General features: G+C 62.6%; 1 protein-coding gene across 2 annotated transcripts in view; it reads right to left on the bottom strand.

The window, feature by feature from the left end:
• The window catches only part of CARM1 (coactivator associated arginine methyltransferase 1), a 29348-nt gene extending 14162 nt beyond the window's left edge, over positions 1-15186 (bottom strand). Inside the window, exons 1-4 of one of the 2 annotated variants that reach the window (XM_075916166.1) lie at positions 15123-15186; positions 14892-15079; positions 1016-1141; positions 149-255 (exon numbers count right to left, since the gene is read on the bottom strand). In XM_075916166.1, the coding sequence (XP_075772281.1) occupies positions 149-255; positions 1016-1141; positions 14892-15039 (381 nt within the window). In that variant the 5' untranslated portion in view covers positions 15040-15079; positions 15123-15186. The remainder of the gene's footprint in view (positions 1-148; positions 256-1015; positions 1142-14891; positions 15080-15122) is intronic. The other variant, XM_075916167.1, reaches the window with a different exon arrangement.
• Between the last annotated feature and the right edge of the window lie 84 nt (positions 15187-15270).

Raw genomic sequence — 15270 nt, 5'->3', positions numbered from 1 at the left:
CCAGGGCGAGGGAGCCGGGCTGCTGCGCCCTCCCAGCTTTTGCTCACCAGCGAATCCGGGCAGCCCCCTTCAGCCCCCCAGCCAAAGCGCCCGCACAGCCCTTCCGAGGGCCGGGCCTCCCAGGAGAGGGGCAGGGGCGGGCGCCTACCTGGAAGTACTGCACCGCGGAAGACTCCTCCGTCCGCTCGCTGAACACCGAGCGCTCCGCGCTGTGGCCCCGGCAGGTTTTCAGGAGATTATAAAAGGAACAGAAATCTGAAAGCAGAGGAAGCGCAGGGGTGTCAGGGGGTCCTCGCCAGCTGCAGCGGGGGCAGGACAGGGGTGCAAGCACAGAGCTGGGGGCACACAGGCCTGGGACAGCCAGGGCACCAGGGCCAGGATTGGGGTGCAAGCACAGAGCCGGTGGCGGGGGGGCCTAAGACACACGGGCAGGACTGTGGGGAAGTCTGCAGAGCGCCCAGCTGCCCTCACATTGCTATCGCTCAGCAGGGATTCAGAGGCACCCCCGTGCTGGGGGGGGGCGCGCAGGTGGGGCCGGCACATGGAGCAGATGGGCAGGGGCTGGGATGCGAGGCAGCGGCCCAAGGCCTGGCTGGATGGGGGGAGGGGGGACAGGAGCTCAGCCCCCCAGGGGTTAACAGGGACCTGGCCAGTGGACCCAGGCTGCTAGTGACAAGCAGGGGAGGGGAAGGGGCTCGTGTCTGCTCAGGAGGGGGCCTGGGGGCAAAGGGAGCCAAGTCAGGGGCTGAGCCAGCAGCAGCCCCGGGTTCTAGTCCATGCTATTCCCCACAGCAGCCAGCTGGGGTCGCTGGTGCGCAAGGAGGGGCAGGGCTCAGGCCAGGCAACAGCCCCTCCGCTGTCGGGCGGGGGCAGGCTCCCAGGGCAGCCAGGAGACAGCCCTGGGTGGGCTCGTGTCCCAGCGCAGCCGGCTGGCCAGGGCCCAGAGCCCGGCCCATCACCCTGTGGGGAGCCGGGCTGGCGTGCCCGGTGCCCGAGGGCCGGGAAGCAGCCGTACCCGTGGGCGTTGCAAACTGGATGAGGACGCTGTTGCAGCCCAGCGTGATGATGAAGGACTGTTTGCCGACGCGGCTGCACTCCGTCTCCCTGGACACGGAACACTTAAACACGCACACGTCTTCATCTGGGGACGAGAGAAACGGGGGTCACCGCTCAGCAGCCTCAGCCCGGACCCCTCCAGCTCCTGCCCCTCTCCCCAGTACCCCAGAGACCCGGGGGGGACACACACGGCTGGCATGCTGGGATAGATGGGAACAGCCAGCTCAGGAAGGAGAGGCGGGTGCTGCCTTGTATATTCCACATGTAGACGCTTGGGCTGAGGTGGCGATGGACGTAGGAGACAGACGCGTGGAGAGTCTCTGGGTTAGGTGAAAAGGGGTAAAAAACAAGGGGGATGTCATGCTAGGGGGCTACTCCAGGCACCTAGCCAGGGAGAAGAGGGGGATGAGGCTTGTTTTAAACGATTAAAATCATCCAAAGCGCAGGACTTGGTGCTGACGGGACTTCAACTACCCAGACATCTGGTGGGAAACACACACAGCAGCGCACCGACTAGCCAACAAGCTCGGACGGCATTGGAGACAACTGCTTATTTCAGAAGGCTGAGAAGCTACTGGGGGAAGCTGGTCTAGATTTGATTTTAACAGAAAGGGAGGAGCTGGTTGAGAATTTGAAAGTGGAAGGCAGCTTGGGCGAAAGGGACCATGAATCAGAGTTCGTGATTCTAAGGAACGACAGAAGGGAGAACAGCACAAGAGACAGTGGATTTCAGGAGAGCCGGTAGTCTTGCTTCCCATGGGACCTTGCCTAAGAGGAAAAGCAACTGAAGAGAGCTGGCAGTTTTACAAAGGGACATTATGAAGAGCTCAGAAGCAAGCTTCTCCGCTGCATAGGAAAGAAAGTCTGGCAGGAGACCACCTTGGATCAAACGGGAGATCTTGCATGAGCTAAACATCAGAAAGGAAAAAAATGAAAAAGTGGAAACTAGGACAAATTCCAAAGGATGAATCTAAGCAAACACCATGGGAGTGCAGGGGCAAGGTTAGAAAGGCAAAGGCACTAAATGAGCTCAAACTAGCTCGACATAAAGGGTAACATGACGACATTCTACAAATATATTAGAAGCAAGAGGAAGACCAAGGACAGGCTAGGCCCATTGCTCAGTGAGGAGGGAGAAACAACAGGAAACTTGGAAACGGCAGAGGTGCTAACGATGTCTTTGGGGGGAGGGTTAGAAGTTAAAATTAACAAAAAAAAGAACAAGTTAAAAATGATTTAGAAAAGTGAGATGCCTGCACGTCAGCAGGGCCTGATGGAATGCACCTAGAATACTCAAGGAGCTGCTAGAGGAGGTATCTGAGCCTCTAGCTGTCATCTGTGAAAAGTCATGCAAGTGGGGAGAGATTCCAGAAGACTGGAAAAGGGCAAATCTAGCGCTATTTATAAAAAGGGAAATAAGAACAACCCAGGAAACTACAGACTAGTCAGTTTCACTTCTGTGCCAGGGAAGATAATGGAGCAAGTAATGAAGGAATCATCTGTAAACACTTGGAAAGTGGCAAGGCCATAGGGAACAGCCAGCATGGATTTGTAACGAACAAATCACGTCAGACCAATCGGACAGCTTTCTTTGATAGGATAGCAAGTCTTGTGAATAAGGGAGAAGCGGTGGACGTGGGATACCTAGACTCTAGTAAGGTATTTGACAGTCTCACATTACCTTCTTATCAATGGCAAATACAACCTAGATGGGGCTACTACAAGGTGGGTGGATAACCATTCCCAGAGAGTAGTTATTAACGGTTCACAGTCATGCTGGAAGGGCAGAGCAAGGGGGGTTCCGCAGGCGTCTGTTTTGGGATCGGTTCTGTTCAAAATCTTCATCAACGATTTAGATATTGGCATAGAGAGGACGCTTAGTAAGTTTGCAGATGATACCAAGCTGGGAGGGGTTGCAAGTGCTTTGGAGGGAGGGTCAAAATTCAAAGTGATCTGGCCAAACTGGAGAAATGGTCTGAGGTAAAGAGGATGAAGTTTAATAAGGACAAATGCAAAGTGCTCCGCTTAGAGGGAACAATCCGTGTCACACACAGAGAATGGGAAGCGACCGTCTAGGAAGGAGTACGGCTGAAAGGGATCTAGGGGTCAGAGTGGGCCACACACTAAATATGAATCAACAGTGGGACACTGTTCCAAAAAAAGCAAACCTGATTCTGGGCTGCATTAACAGGAGTATTGTGAGCCAGACACGAGGAGTCGGCCTCCCGCTCTGCTCTGCGCTGGTCAGGCCTCAGTTGGAGGGTTGTGTCCAGTTCTGGGCACCGCATTTCAGGAAAGATTTGGAGAAATTGGAGAGGGTCCAGAAAAGAGCAACAAGAATGATCACAAGTCTAGAGAGCATGAGCTAGGAGGGAAGGCTGAAAGAACTGGGCTTATTTAGTTGAAAAAAAGAGAAGACCGAGAGGGGACGTGACAGCAGTTCTCAAGTGCCTAAAAGGGCGTCACAAGGGAGAGGGAGAAAAATTGTTCCCCTTGGCCTCTGAGGACAGGACAAGAAGCAAGGGGCTTAAACTGCAGAAGGGGAGGGTTAGGTTGGACATCAGGGAAAACTTCCTGCCTGTCAGGGGGGTGAAACACTGGGATAAGTTGCCTGGGGGGTTGTGGAGTCTCCATCCCTGGCGATATTTAAGAGCAGGTTGGACAGACGCCTGTCGGGGATGGTCTGGATGGTGCTTGGTCCTGCAGTGAGGGCAGGAGACTGGACTCGATGACTCTCGAGGTCCCTGCCAGTCCTGGTGATCTAGGATTCTGTGAGTATTTGGTGACTTGGGCCCAAGCCCCTCAGAGGCAGAGGCCTCCAAACTCATTTCACTTGTGAACCGACTCCGATTTCTAAAGGGGGACTTTTAACCCGCTCCCCCATTTATCCTGCCTCTTGGACAACCACCAAGCCAGACAGTTCTGCTGCCCGGGCTAGCGCGGCGCACGGGTCCGGGCCCATCCTCCACCTGCGGGAGAGACGCCCCCGTAAAACGGCCTCCGCGCAAGCCACACGCGTTCCCCTGACGCAAGCGCTCCCAGCACCAGCCCAGCTCCTCCCGTCAGCCCAGACGAGTGGCAGCCGTCGGCCGCCAGGGCAGGGCCCCCACCCACGGGCGGGCGGGCGGCTCCCAGGCGTGCAGCCGACAGGAGTTCTGTGCTCAGCGTCCGGCTAGGCCAGTTCCACCGGCTCCTCGCCGGCGCGGCTGTTTATCCGCCCAGCCCAAGAGCCCTCCCAGGCCCTTCTGCTGCTCGGGCTGGGGGGGAGGGGCTGTTGCAGGGGGATTCATGGATGCTGCTGGGGAGGGTGTTAGCTACAGGGGCCTCTCCCGTTATCAGCACGCCCAGAACCAGGCAGCAGCGGCTCTCAGCAGCCCCCCCCCCGCCCCCCACAGCAGCCTGCGGGTGGAGATAGCCCAGCCACACCTCTCCGCCCCACCCCCACCAGTCCCCAGACTCAGGCCAAGCATGGTCCCCAGTCCAGGCATTTCCTGGTCTGCCTCCGTGCATGATGGGAGTTGTAGTCCGCTGCTCTCCAGGCACCAGCTAGCTGAGCAGCAGACAGCCCCTTGCCAGGGTAGGAGCCAGGCTGGGAAGGGAAGGGGGGGGGTCACTCATGGGGGCAGAGCCCATAGGCCAAACCCCGAAGGAGAGGGGGCAGGAACATCCTGCCCAAGCACACTGGCGTGTCTGGGTCGGGCCGCAAACACGAGCGTGAGCCCCACTGGGGTCTGACCAACCCCCGCAGAGGCCAGGGACCGACGTCCTGCCTCCCGCCTGGGCCAGAGGGAACCCAGAGCTCAGCGGGGCTGCTCTGGGTGCACACGAGCGCCATGGGGCGCTGGGCCCAGAGGGCTACCACCACCTGGCACGCAGGAACAGGGCAGGAGCCGAGGGCGATGTTACCCCGGAATGGGGCGCTGGTGCGACCCTGCTGGAACCCTGCGCCCAGCTCTGGCCCACAGCCCACGACGGAGGCTGGTAAGCTGGGGGGTGAGGGGGCAGAGAGGAGCCGCTGGAAGACCTGCCTGGGCAGGAGAGAGCCAGGAGCTCAGAGCAGTTATGGGGCGGCTGGGGCAGTCGAAGTGTCTACACGGGGACCAGGCTGGACAAGGGGCTGGGCAGAAGGAGCGTTGCAGGCTCCCCTGGCGGGGAGCCGAAGCGAGGCAAAAGGCAGGCTGCCCAGCGGGTGGCATCGTTAGCCACCGGGGACGCTCCCGCCCTGACGAGGTTTAAATCCCGACGGGGTGGTTCTAAAAGCTCTGCTCCGGGGATTCCCGCGGGGCAGGTCTCCGGCCCGTTACCCCGGAGGTCGGACTAGATCACACTGGCTCTGTCGGACCTTGGAGTCTATCCCCCGCCCCATTCCCGGCGCAACGCCCAGTCGGACGGCAAAGCGCCACGCCGGATCCAAGCCTCCTGCGGGGAAAGCGGGCGAGCGGCCGGCCCGGCTCTGCCGCTGCTGGCTCTGGCCCAGAGAGCGCTAGGCTGGCTGCAGCCCCGGCCCATGCCCAGCTGGACTCCTCGGCCTCAGCACGCTGCCCCGGCTACAGACGTGCCAGTCTGCGTCTCAGGGTTCAAGGCCCGGCTCTGCAGCTGGCTGCCAGGCTCCGTGGGCCCAACGGGGACAGCAGCAGGCCCCCACTCCAGAGGCCCTGGGCTTTCCTGCCGGCGGGCAGGCCGTGCGAGGCTGCAGCCCCACTAGAAAGCGAGTTTACTCCCCCTTGCCTTCACTGGTACGCAGCCTCGGCCCAGGGCCGGCGCCAGACACAGCTCATGGGCAGCAGGACTGATCCCAACGCCCGCCAGCCACCGGCCCCCGCGCATCCCACTCGACACTGCCCGCCGCGAGGTGTGGGGGCCTGGCACAGCCCATCGGACAGAGCCTCCTCCAGCCCTACCGGCCAGGGCTCCACCCCACGGCCGCTGATCACACGCTGCCCACGGGGCCTCCAAGCGCCCTCCCCAGCGGTTTGAGGGCCCCCGCCCATCCGGAACCTGCCCCACAGCCCGTGGAACACGCCACCGCTGGGGAACTGGGAAGGGAGGAACCCGACCCGGCCTCCGAGCAGTCACCCGAGGCTGCTCTGCCTGGCGGGCTGGTTCTCAGGGAGCCCAGCCCGTCCCCCGCGGCCTGAGGCCAGCTCCCTCTCCAGCCACCACCGTCTTCCCGCCTCCAAGCCTCAGTCTGCTCTTTGCTTATGTGCCCCCACTCAGATGGGGGAGGCAGAAAAAGCAACTCCAGCCTCCAGCAGCCTCCGACGCGCGGCCCAGCACACGCAGCCAGCCGCCGGGCTCCAGGCCTCAGAGCCACAATTCCTGCCACCTCGAGTCGGCAGCCCGAGCGTTGCTGGGGGGCGGGTGGAGAAGTGAGCGGCGGGACGGAACCAGATCTGGGCCAACAGCCCCCCCCCCGGCCAAATCAGCGGGAGGCTGTCAGACCGGGGCTAACGGCAGCGGTTTCCATCCTGCGCCGAGAGCCGAGCCCAGCGCGGGGCGACCAGGGCGCACGAGCCGGCACACGGAGGTGGGCAGAGCCGCCGCCAGCCAGCCCCTCACATGCTCTTCCCCGGCCCTGCCCCAGGCAGCCCCGGACGCTCCAGCCCTGCAGCCAGACCACCAAGGTGGAAGGAGTCGGGGAAGTCTCATGAATTTGCCCCCCTGGATTTCTCCTCCCCGGGCGTGTGGGGGCGTTGCTGCCCCAGCGTCCCTCCTCCTCCGATCTGCCCGGAGCACCACAGCTCGGTTGTGCCCGAGGGAGCTGGCGAGGGCTCCGACGCTGGCAAGGCAAGGCAGGGACCGGCTGCTGATGGAACGGACACGCTCCGTCTCTCCGGCTAGGGCAGGGCAGACTGGCACTGAGGGGCCGGGGCTGCCCTCGCCCATCCTGGAGTGACTGTCACAGCTGGGCTCAGAGGGGTCGCCGGGTCAACCCAACTGCGAAACCAGCCCGGAGGCGCTTGGAGCCCGGCAGAAGCCTTTGGGCAGCAGCATTCGTGGGCAGAGCCGGCCGAGCGCCGTTTGTTCCCGTGAAACCGGGGCCCGAACGGATCTGGTAGGCGCCCCAGGACTCGGGCAGGGAAGCGAACACGCAGCAGAGCAGGTTCCTGCTGGCGCGAAGGCAGCGCGTGGCCAGGCTGTGGGGGAGCCAAGATTAAGCCAGGCCCAGGTGCGGCAAAACGGCGACGGAGCCACACGGCCCACGCACCTGAAGCCTCCACAGCCCAGCTGTCCCGGGGCCCGGCCCCTCGCTCTGCCCCGGCAGCGGAGACAGAGCGGGCTGGGGGGGCCCGCGGGCTGGGGCCTGTCGTGAGGGGATCTGAGCCGGAGGCAGGAGCGAAGACGCTGCATGGTGGAAACCAGCGCGTGCCGGTCCAGGCAATTCACCGGGATTCAGCCGCTTCCACCCCAGCCTGGAGCAGCCCACACCAGAGCGCCACCTCTGGACAGGCCCCCCGCGCCGGAAACCTGCCGAGCACGCGCCGCCAGCGTCCTGCGTGGCCCCCCTGTGCCGCCAGGCCCCGAGACAGCCGCCAGGCAGGCCCCAGCAGGCACCTGCCGGCCCCAGCGTCCACCGGGGCATGTGCGGAGACCCACCGGCAGCGCCATGCGGGCACCAGAGGCCCCCGCTCCAGGACGCCACTGGCCATCGCCTCCGGCCCAGCTAGAACCCCCTACCCGAGCCTGCCGGGCCAGCCCCTCACGCTCAGACCTCCCATGGGAAGAGCAAATACTCGCCCCTCCCCGGGGCCAACGCCGCACACACTCCAGCGCACGCGCCACCATCGCCAGGCCGACCGCAGCCAGGCCGGCCCACCGGCAAGCGTCAGCCATGCCCCTCGGCCACGGCCACGGCGGGCAGGCCCCGCGCCAGAGGCTGGCCAGACAAGCCAGGCCCGATCGGGGGGACCCCTCACACCCCCACACCTGAGCCTTCCTACCCGGACAGCAGAGGTGGGCAGCGTCCACCTGGTTCCCAGGGCCTGGCGCGCTGCACGAGCCCCCCCCCCCCAGGATCAGGTAACCCCTCCGCCCCGGCGCTTGGCTATTTACTGCCTCCGGCCTGCCCGCTCCAGGCGCCCGACCCGGGGGCTTTGCCTCCAACGCCGATGCCCCGTCAGGCTGGCAGCCTGAGGCGCCTGCGGGGAGCTCAGGTGGGGGTGCCACGCGGCTAGAGCCCAGCCAGCGGCCCCCCCGTCCCTCGGGGGCAGGGCTGGCGGGGAAGGACCCCAGGGGGAGCGCACAGCCCGCGAGGGGCGGCTGCTGGAAGCGATTAACGCGAATGCCTCCCGCCCATGTTAATCAGGCTGGCGGGCAGGGCCCCCGGCTTCTTTGTGAGCAACAAAGGGGACGGCAGATGTGCCCTGGGCGTCCCGGGGCCAGCGGGGAAATCCTTTCCCAAGCCAGGGGCCCCCTGCGCTGGGGCCTGGCCCCTCCTCCTGCCCGGACAAAGGCAGCGCTGCCAGCCACGGGCAGGCCAGGAGACCCCCCTCCGCCTGTCAGCCTCAGGGAGCGCGGAGGCCGGGCAGACCCACGCGCAGGCCCCGGGGCAGTCGCTGAGTACACGGGGCCTGGCCCGACTTCCCACAGCCCCCGGGAGCTTTGACCCAGACAGGGAAGGCTGAACGCCCAGCCCCCACCCCAGAGGGTCCCTGCAACAGATCACGAGGGGGCCAAGCTGGCGAGCAGAGGGGGAGGGCTAAGCTGGGAAGGTTCAGCAAGGAGGGATGCGGGCCAGGGGCCCAATCGGAGCGAGGGTGCCCGACTGGACAGAGCATCCCCGGGCCTCAGTTTCCCTTCTACTCAGCGAGGCTAATGACCCAGCCCCCTGCCGAGCCGTCTGGGGGACCAGCTGTGCAAGCGCTGCACCCCTCCTGGAGCAAGGGCGCAGAAAGCAGCATTGGCAGAACCTGGTCAGCCCCCCCAACAAAGCAAGAGGCCGGTTACGGGCCCCCCGCCAGCCCCACCAGGAGAGGGGAGGGGGGGGGGAGGCAGAGTCCCACAGCCCCCGCCAGCAAGCTGGCTCCATACCAAACTCCTCTGCTGAAGGCCAGACAGCGGAGAACCCCGCACAGCCCACCTGCGGGTGCCCCTCCCAAGCAGATCTGGGGAGATCGCAGAGCACTGTACGAACAGCCAGGAACCCCTCGAAGGGGGAAACTGAGGCACAAGGCCACAGCAACAGACCAGCACCGGGATTCTGAGGCAACGAGGCACCACCCAGCATGGAGCAAGCGCAGCTGGAGGCGGCCTTGGCTACAGCCCAGACAGGGCTTACACTGCGGCCCTGTGCCCGCCGAGGGCACCTTCGGAGGGAGCAGGCAAACAGACACTGCGTGACCTTGGGCAAGTTCCTGTCCTGCCAGGCCCCGCCCTGCCCCCGCGGAGGGCTAAGGGAAGCACTGTACCATGGAGGCCAGGCTCACCACTCCCAGGTTACAGACAGGGAAACTGAGGCAGGGAAAGTCTGGGCCTCACTAGTGGCAGAGTGAGGACAGAGCCCAGTTCTCCCTGCGCTAGGCCAGACTCCAGCGACCACGCAGAGCCTTAGCTAGGCAGATCAGTAATACACCGGCGGCCGATCCGGGCCTGACGCGGCAACCCCCACCCGCAAGGGCTCCGTGTCGAGGACAGGGCCGGAGCGCGCAGCCAGCTGTCTCGGGTGACGCTGGCACAACCACGAGCTTACGGGTCCGGACACACCCGGCAGGCAGGCAGCAAAAGGGAGCAACGCTCTCGCGCACAACGCACCCTCTCCTTGCCAGGTGCTCCACCTAGAGCACGCTGACGAGGCTCCAACGTCACACGCTTACTTTTTTAAAGGGAGTTTCTCTCCCTTTACTTAGTTTTCCAATTACAAATGCCAAACAGGTGCCTTGGGCAAACTTTTCAAGCCGTGAAGCAAGCCAGGTTAGACAGACAGACAGACAGAGCTGAGACATTCGGGCGACAAGGAGAAAACTGGCGCAGAATCTGTCACCTGGCTTGGACTGCCAGGTCCCCGAACAGTCAGTATTTAGCAGGAGAGCAGCAGCTGGTTACATGGAGAGGCTGAAAAGCCAGGGACAGTTTCCTTTTTAAAAAGGGACACGATAAAAGTGCACAGACTAATGGTACTGACACTGGGGAAGTCTGGTCTCCCAGCGTCATCACAAGAGATCACGTCAATAACATTAAAACAAATCAAATGGTAAGAAACATTTGTGGTCTGCGGAACTCGCTGCCACATGATGTTGCTGAGGTCAAGAACTCAGCAAGTTTCAACCTGGATGTTTATGTACGTAACAAGAATGGACACAGCTGAAATAGCAAATACTGCTCACTAGTGTTTGAACACCCCCGAAACAACGGGGCTCTTTCTTGGCCATCCCAAGGCGCAGTTGCAATATCCAGGAACATGATCACCACAAAATGTCACAGACAGGCTATAATGTCTTGGGCATCGGGTTGCAAATCTCTGGACACCTGTAGAGTTGGAGAAGACCTCCACAGAGAGGCAGATCATCCCATGTTTGTACACGGTTCTCGGTCGCCAGAGACCCAATACGAGGCCAGACAGACCTCAGGTCGGACTCAGTCTGACGACTGTATTCCTAAGATACGGTAACAAAACCAGCTTTCCCTGTGTCAGCGTAAGGGTTTTGCTCCTGCAGCGAATAGAAAGCATAGAAAGCACGTCTTTGGGAAACGAATCAGATAGGTCCGGCCAAGGGTCTAGGTGGCTTTTTTTAAAGCATATTTTTAGATTTAAAAAAAAAACAAAAACGGGGACTGCAAATGGGGATGCTTGAACTCAAACCACAGGCAATTTTCACATGGAACAGACTACACCCAAGAGCTGAGACTGACTACCTTATTGTCATTGTCCAACCCCGGAGAAACAAAGCAAACCGTGTGAATAGAGACAGGTAAATGAGTCTTTGAAAGAGTCTACTGATTTAATCGTGTTCAGGTGGAGGAACAAAAACCCGTTTATTGAACAGATTAATTATAACCTGACAATATCCCTTAAGTAAGGAAGAGGAAGAGACGTGAAGCCGAGTGACATCTGGAGATCTGAGCGTGCCGGGGAATCCCTGTTTTCAACTAGAAAGGGTGGGCGAGATTCTGTGGCCTGCACTGTGCAGGGGGTCAGACTAGAAGATCATAATGGTCCCTTCTGACCTTAAAGTCTACGAGTCTATGAGAAGCAGAGGCTCTGCCTTCGCTGTCCGCACAGAGTGGGGAGCACAGACAGCGCGTCGGTGGGAAAGGAACGACTGCTGCACGAACCCCAAGGAGAAAGAAAAAGTTCTGCTTTGAAAAACCCACCCACAGGGTCTCCCGGTGCCTGACAAACGCCAAGCGATTTCCTTCCATTTCAATCGTATCCAAGATGCTTTCCCCAGCCCCGAGCACCCTAAACACATCGTCAACGCCAGACAATCCCAGAAGCATCGTCTGCATCACTTCAACCTGCTCCAGCGTGATCTTTTCTGGGGCGCCACATGGCACCATCCGTGCGCCATACGGGGCACTAAGACCAGGCCATGTGCTGTTCCAAAGCGTTGGGAGAGGTTCCCAACTGCTCAAAGCATTAACCCACCCCCGAGAAAACGGGAGCCGGCAGGAACGGTCCTGGTCTGAGAACGTTACACAGCGGCTGGCCGGGAGCGCCGCGATCACACAGCTGGCGAAAGCGTAACGATGAGCTGGCACTGACCGGGGGCAGGACGTTAGAACTCTGCACTCGGACACACTCCTATTTTCCATTACCTCGTCTCTCCCCACCGCCACCTGCTTCCCCAGGACGCGCGCCCCCTCCCGGGCCAAGCGGCCGTACTGGAGGTGTCCCAGATGTCGAGGGGAAGAATGCCACCTTTCTGCAAACAAGCCGCCTCTCCCCGTACGGAACTTGAGACGGGGCGTTCACAGCCTCCTCCACCCCCTTTGTGCGCTGTTACCCCACAGTCTAAGGCACGGCCACTCCTCTTTGGAAGCCCCGGGGGCCACAATGATACAGCACGTGCCGAGGGCCACAACTTAAGTGTGGTCGCATATACATGCAAATAGTTTCTTCCACACTGACAGGCATGAATACAGATGACGGCGGCAAGACAACACAACACGCAGGCCCTGTCCAAGTCATTTCTGCTGCTATTACTGAAATGCAATAGTTACCCCATCTCCACCCATCCGACAGCACTTCTAATGGGCAATGACAGGCCAGGAACCGAACTACTAAACCACGTAGCAACAGGAGAACATGCTATTGACGACTGCTTTGTTTTGGCTCCCACCCGCAGGCGGCGCGTTGAGCCCTGCGTAAACCCAAGCTGCCCCGCGGGCCGCGTGCTGAATAACCCTGGTCTAAGGGCAGCCTGCTGGCTCTCCCAGCAAACAACCCCCCAAGGCTTGTGTCTCCATGCTAACAGGCCAGGCTGGGGAGATGGATAGCTGGTGCAAGTGGGAGTCAATAACAGGGAAATCAATTGAACGGTGTCAGATTTACTCCATAAAGACGTGCCACTGGCCAAAGAGGATCAAATGCAGAAAGTCAATAGAACATCTTGAAATCTGACAAAAATCAGATCTCGGTCTTAGCGCTTCCTATTGACTAGCGGGCGGTTTCGGGCCCGTATTGACAAAGGGATGAGGCCAGATTGACAACACACATTCAAAAACAAGTTTCCTGGGAGCCCCGCGTGAATGTCAAAACAGCCCACTGAAGAGGGTGTTACCCACACGGGTCTCCCGCAGACAATGAAAATAAACCTCAGCTGCTTCGCCGATTTCCATTACAGTAGCCGGCAGAGGCTTCAGCTGAGCGCTAGGCCCCAGCGGGCCAGCGGCTGATTTGCTCTTCAGGACAGGGAGGGAGAGGGAAGCAGGCAGAAGCGACACTGACTCGCAGTGATCACAAGCAAAGCCTGAGCCCCCCGCGAGGGCCCATTACCTGGCTCACTCCCATGCCAGGCAGCAGTGCCCGGGGCAGGCTGTCGCTGGACGCTTGCCTTGCTATCGCAGCGGCACCCGTGCGGTTGCGAAGGCAGCCATCGCCCGACACTCACCCCACTACCAGCGCTTGGGGCATCCGGAGCTCAGCAAAGGAGATTGGCTCTGCTGTGTGCCGCGGGAACCGACCCCTAAGCGTGGGGCTGGGAGTGCCCCGTGGGGCAGCTGAAGGTGCGAAGCGGAGCAGGGCTGGGCCCTGGGCACACCCGGCTGGAACCAGTCCGTGCACTCCTACCCGCCCCCAGAGAGCAGACCGGAGCAGAGCGCAGGGAGGGACCCCCCCAGAAGGAAGAGCTGGCCCAGCAGCATGGCCCAGGCCTCCCAGAACAGTGAGAGACAATGACAATTCCACAGCCGCCAGCGCCCCCCGGATCCCTCCTCTCGAGCCAGCCTGGCCCAGCAGCATGCAGAGCTCTCCGCCGGGATGAGCAGAGATGGTGGCCCTGGGGAGGGGCACACGGCTTCCCCGCCTCCGCAGCAAGCGGGTCTCTGGCCCAGGCGAACTTCAGCCGGGACAACCCCACTTTTAGCCCCAGGGCCGGGGCACAACCCCCCAGCCCTGCTCCGGGGGTGAGGGAAATTCAACCGCTGCTCCCCCACGACAGCCAGTCACAGCACATGGCATCAGCCCGAGACAGCAGGAGCGAGCACGGAGACCAAGGGCCTGTCACAAAACCAACCCACCGGTGCAGCCAGCGCTGGGCAGCACCTGGCCACCCCATGGATAGGGAAGGGGCCGCTCGGCACCCCTCAGGAGTGCCATGCCAGCCCCAGGGAGCTGCCCACAGCGTCCAGCCCACGCCAGGCCTGGTGGAAACCCGGCGTCGGGCGCCCATCCAAAGGGAACGCAGCCTCGCCCGAGGCACCAGGGCGCTCAGAAGCTACTGCTCCTGCCCAGCTTTACTGCCCCTTCCCCCGCCTCTCCCAGAGACTTGGCACCCGCGGCCCCGGCCTCCGCCCCGCGAAGACGAACAAGGAAGACCAGACCGAACGCTGCAAAGCCAGCACTGCCGCCGGGGCGTCAAAGCAGCCACAGGGCAGCGCCCGCCGGGCGAGCACTCAGGGACTTCCAGCTGCCTCGTGCCAGCGAGCCCGCCGGCCTGCAGCCAAGACAGCCGGCCCACCCGGCACCTCGCCAAAGCAGCCCCAGGCTGGGCTCCCACCAGGAGGGCAGAACGCCCGGAGCCCGCCACAAGCACAGCTGCAGGAGACCTGCCCCCGCAGGCCCTTGAGCCGCCCTGCTGGAGGGGGAGCGAGGCCAGCCATGGGGCTGAAGGGCCCACAAGCCCCTCAACACAGGCTGGGCCTCTTCTGTGGCCCAGGGGCCCCGACACCCCACGACCCTACATAACCCACCCCAGCCCCCTACACCGCCCACTCCCTATGTACCCTGCCATGGGTACGTACACCCCCCTTCTCGGCCCCCCACATACACACTCTGGCCCACCCCTCCCCCACATACCCAACCCCCCCACCCCTTATTACCCCTCCGACCTACCCCAACCCCCCCCCCCACATACCCCAACCCCCCCACCCCTTATTACCCCTCCGACCTACCCCAACCCCCCTCCCCCACATACCCCAACCCCCCCACCCCTTATTACCCCTCCGACCTACCCCAACCCCCCTCCCCCCACATACCCAACCCCCCCACCCCTTATTACCCCTCCGACCTACCCCAACCCCCCCCACATACCCCAACCCCCCCACCCCTTATTACCCCTCCGACCTACCCCAACCCCCTCCCCCCACATACCCCAACCCCCCCACCCCTTATTCCCCCCCTCCCCCCCATACCCGAACCCCCCGTTACCCCCCCGCCCCGGGCCCCCCGCGCTCACGGCTGTAGAGGGCCAGGCCGGCGCTGTCGGGCCCGGTGCGCGCCTCGAGCCGCAGCGCCTGCTGCTCCTGGTGCCGCTGGATCTCGCCGTTGGCGTCCCCGATGGTGAGGAGCCGCACGCCGGGGAACACGGACACCGCCGCGGCCATCTTGGCTGCGCCGCCGCCTGCCGCGCGCCCCGCCCCCCGCCCCGCCCCCGCGCCAGGCGCCTCCTACCGACCCCGCCCCCCGCGCCAGGCCCCGCCCCGCGCCCCGCCCCCGCGCCAGGCGCCTCCTACCGACCCCGCCCCCTGCGACAGGCCCTGCCCCGAGCCCCGCCCCCAGCGCCTTCTACCGACCCCGCCCCCCGCGCCAGGCCCCGCCCCGCGCCCCCGCGCCAG

Source organism: Pelodiscus sinensis, unplaced genomic scaffold, assembly GCF_049634645.1.
Source record: "Pelodiscus sinensis isolate JC-2024 unplaced genomic scaffold, ASM4963464v1 ctg90, whole genome shotgun sequence".
NCBI lineage: Eukaryota > Metazoa > Chordata > Testudines > Trionychidae > Pelodiscus > Pelodiscus sinensis.
The sequence above is the reverse complement of the archived record's forward strand: the minus strand, read 5'-3'. Positions and strand labels throughout refer to the sequence as shown.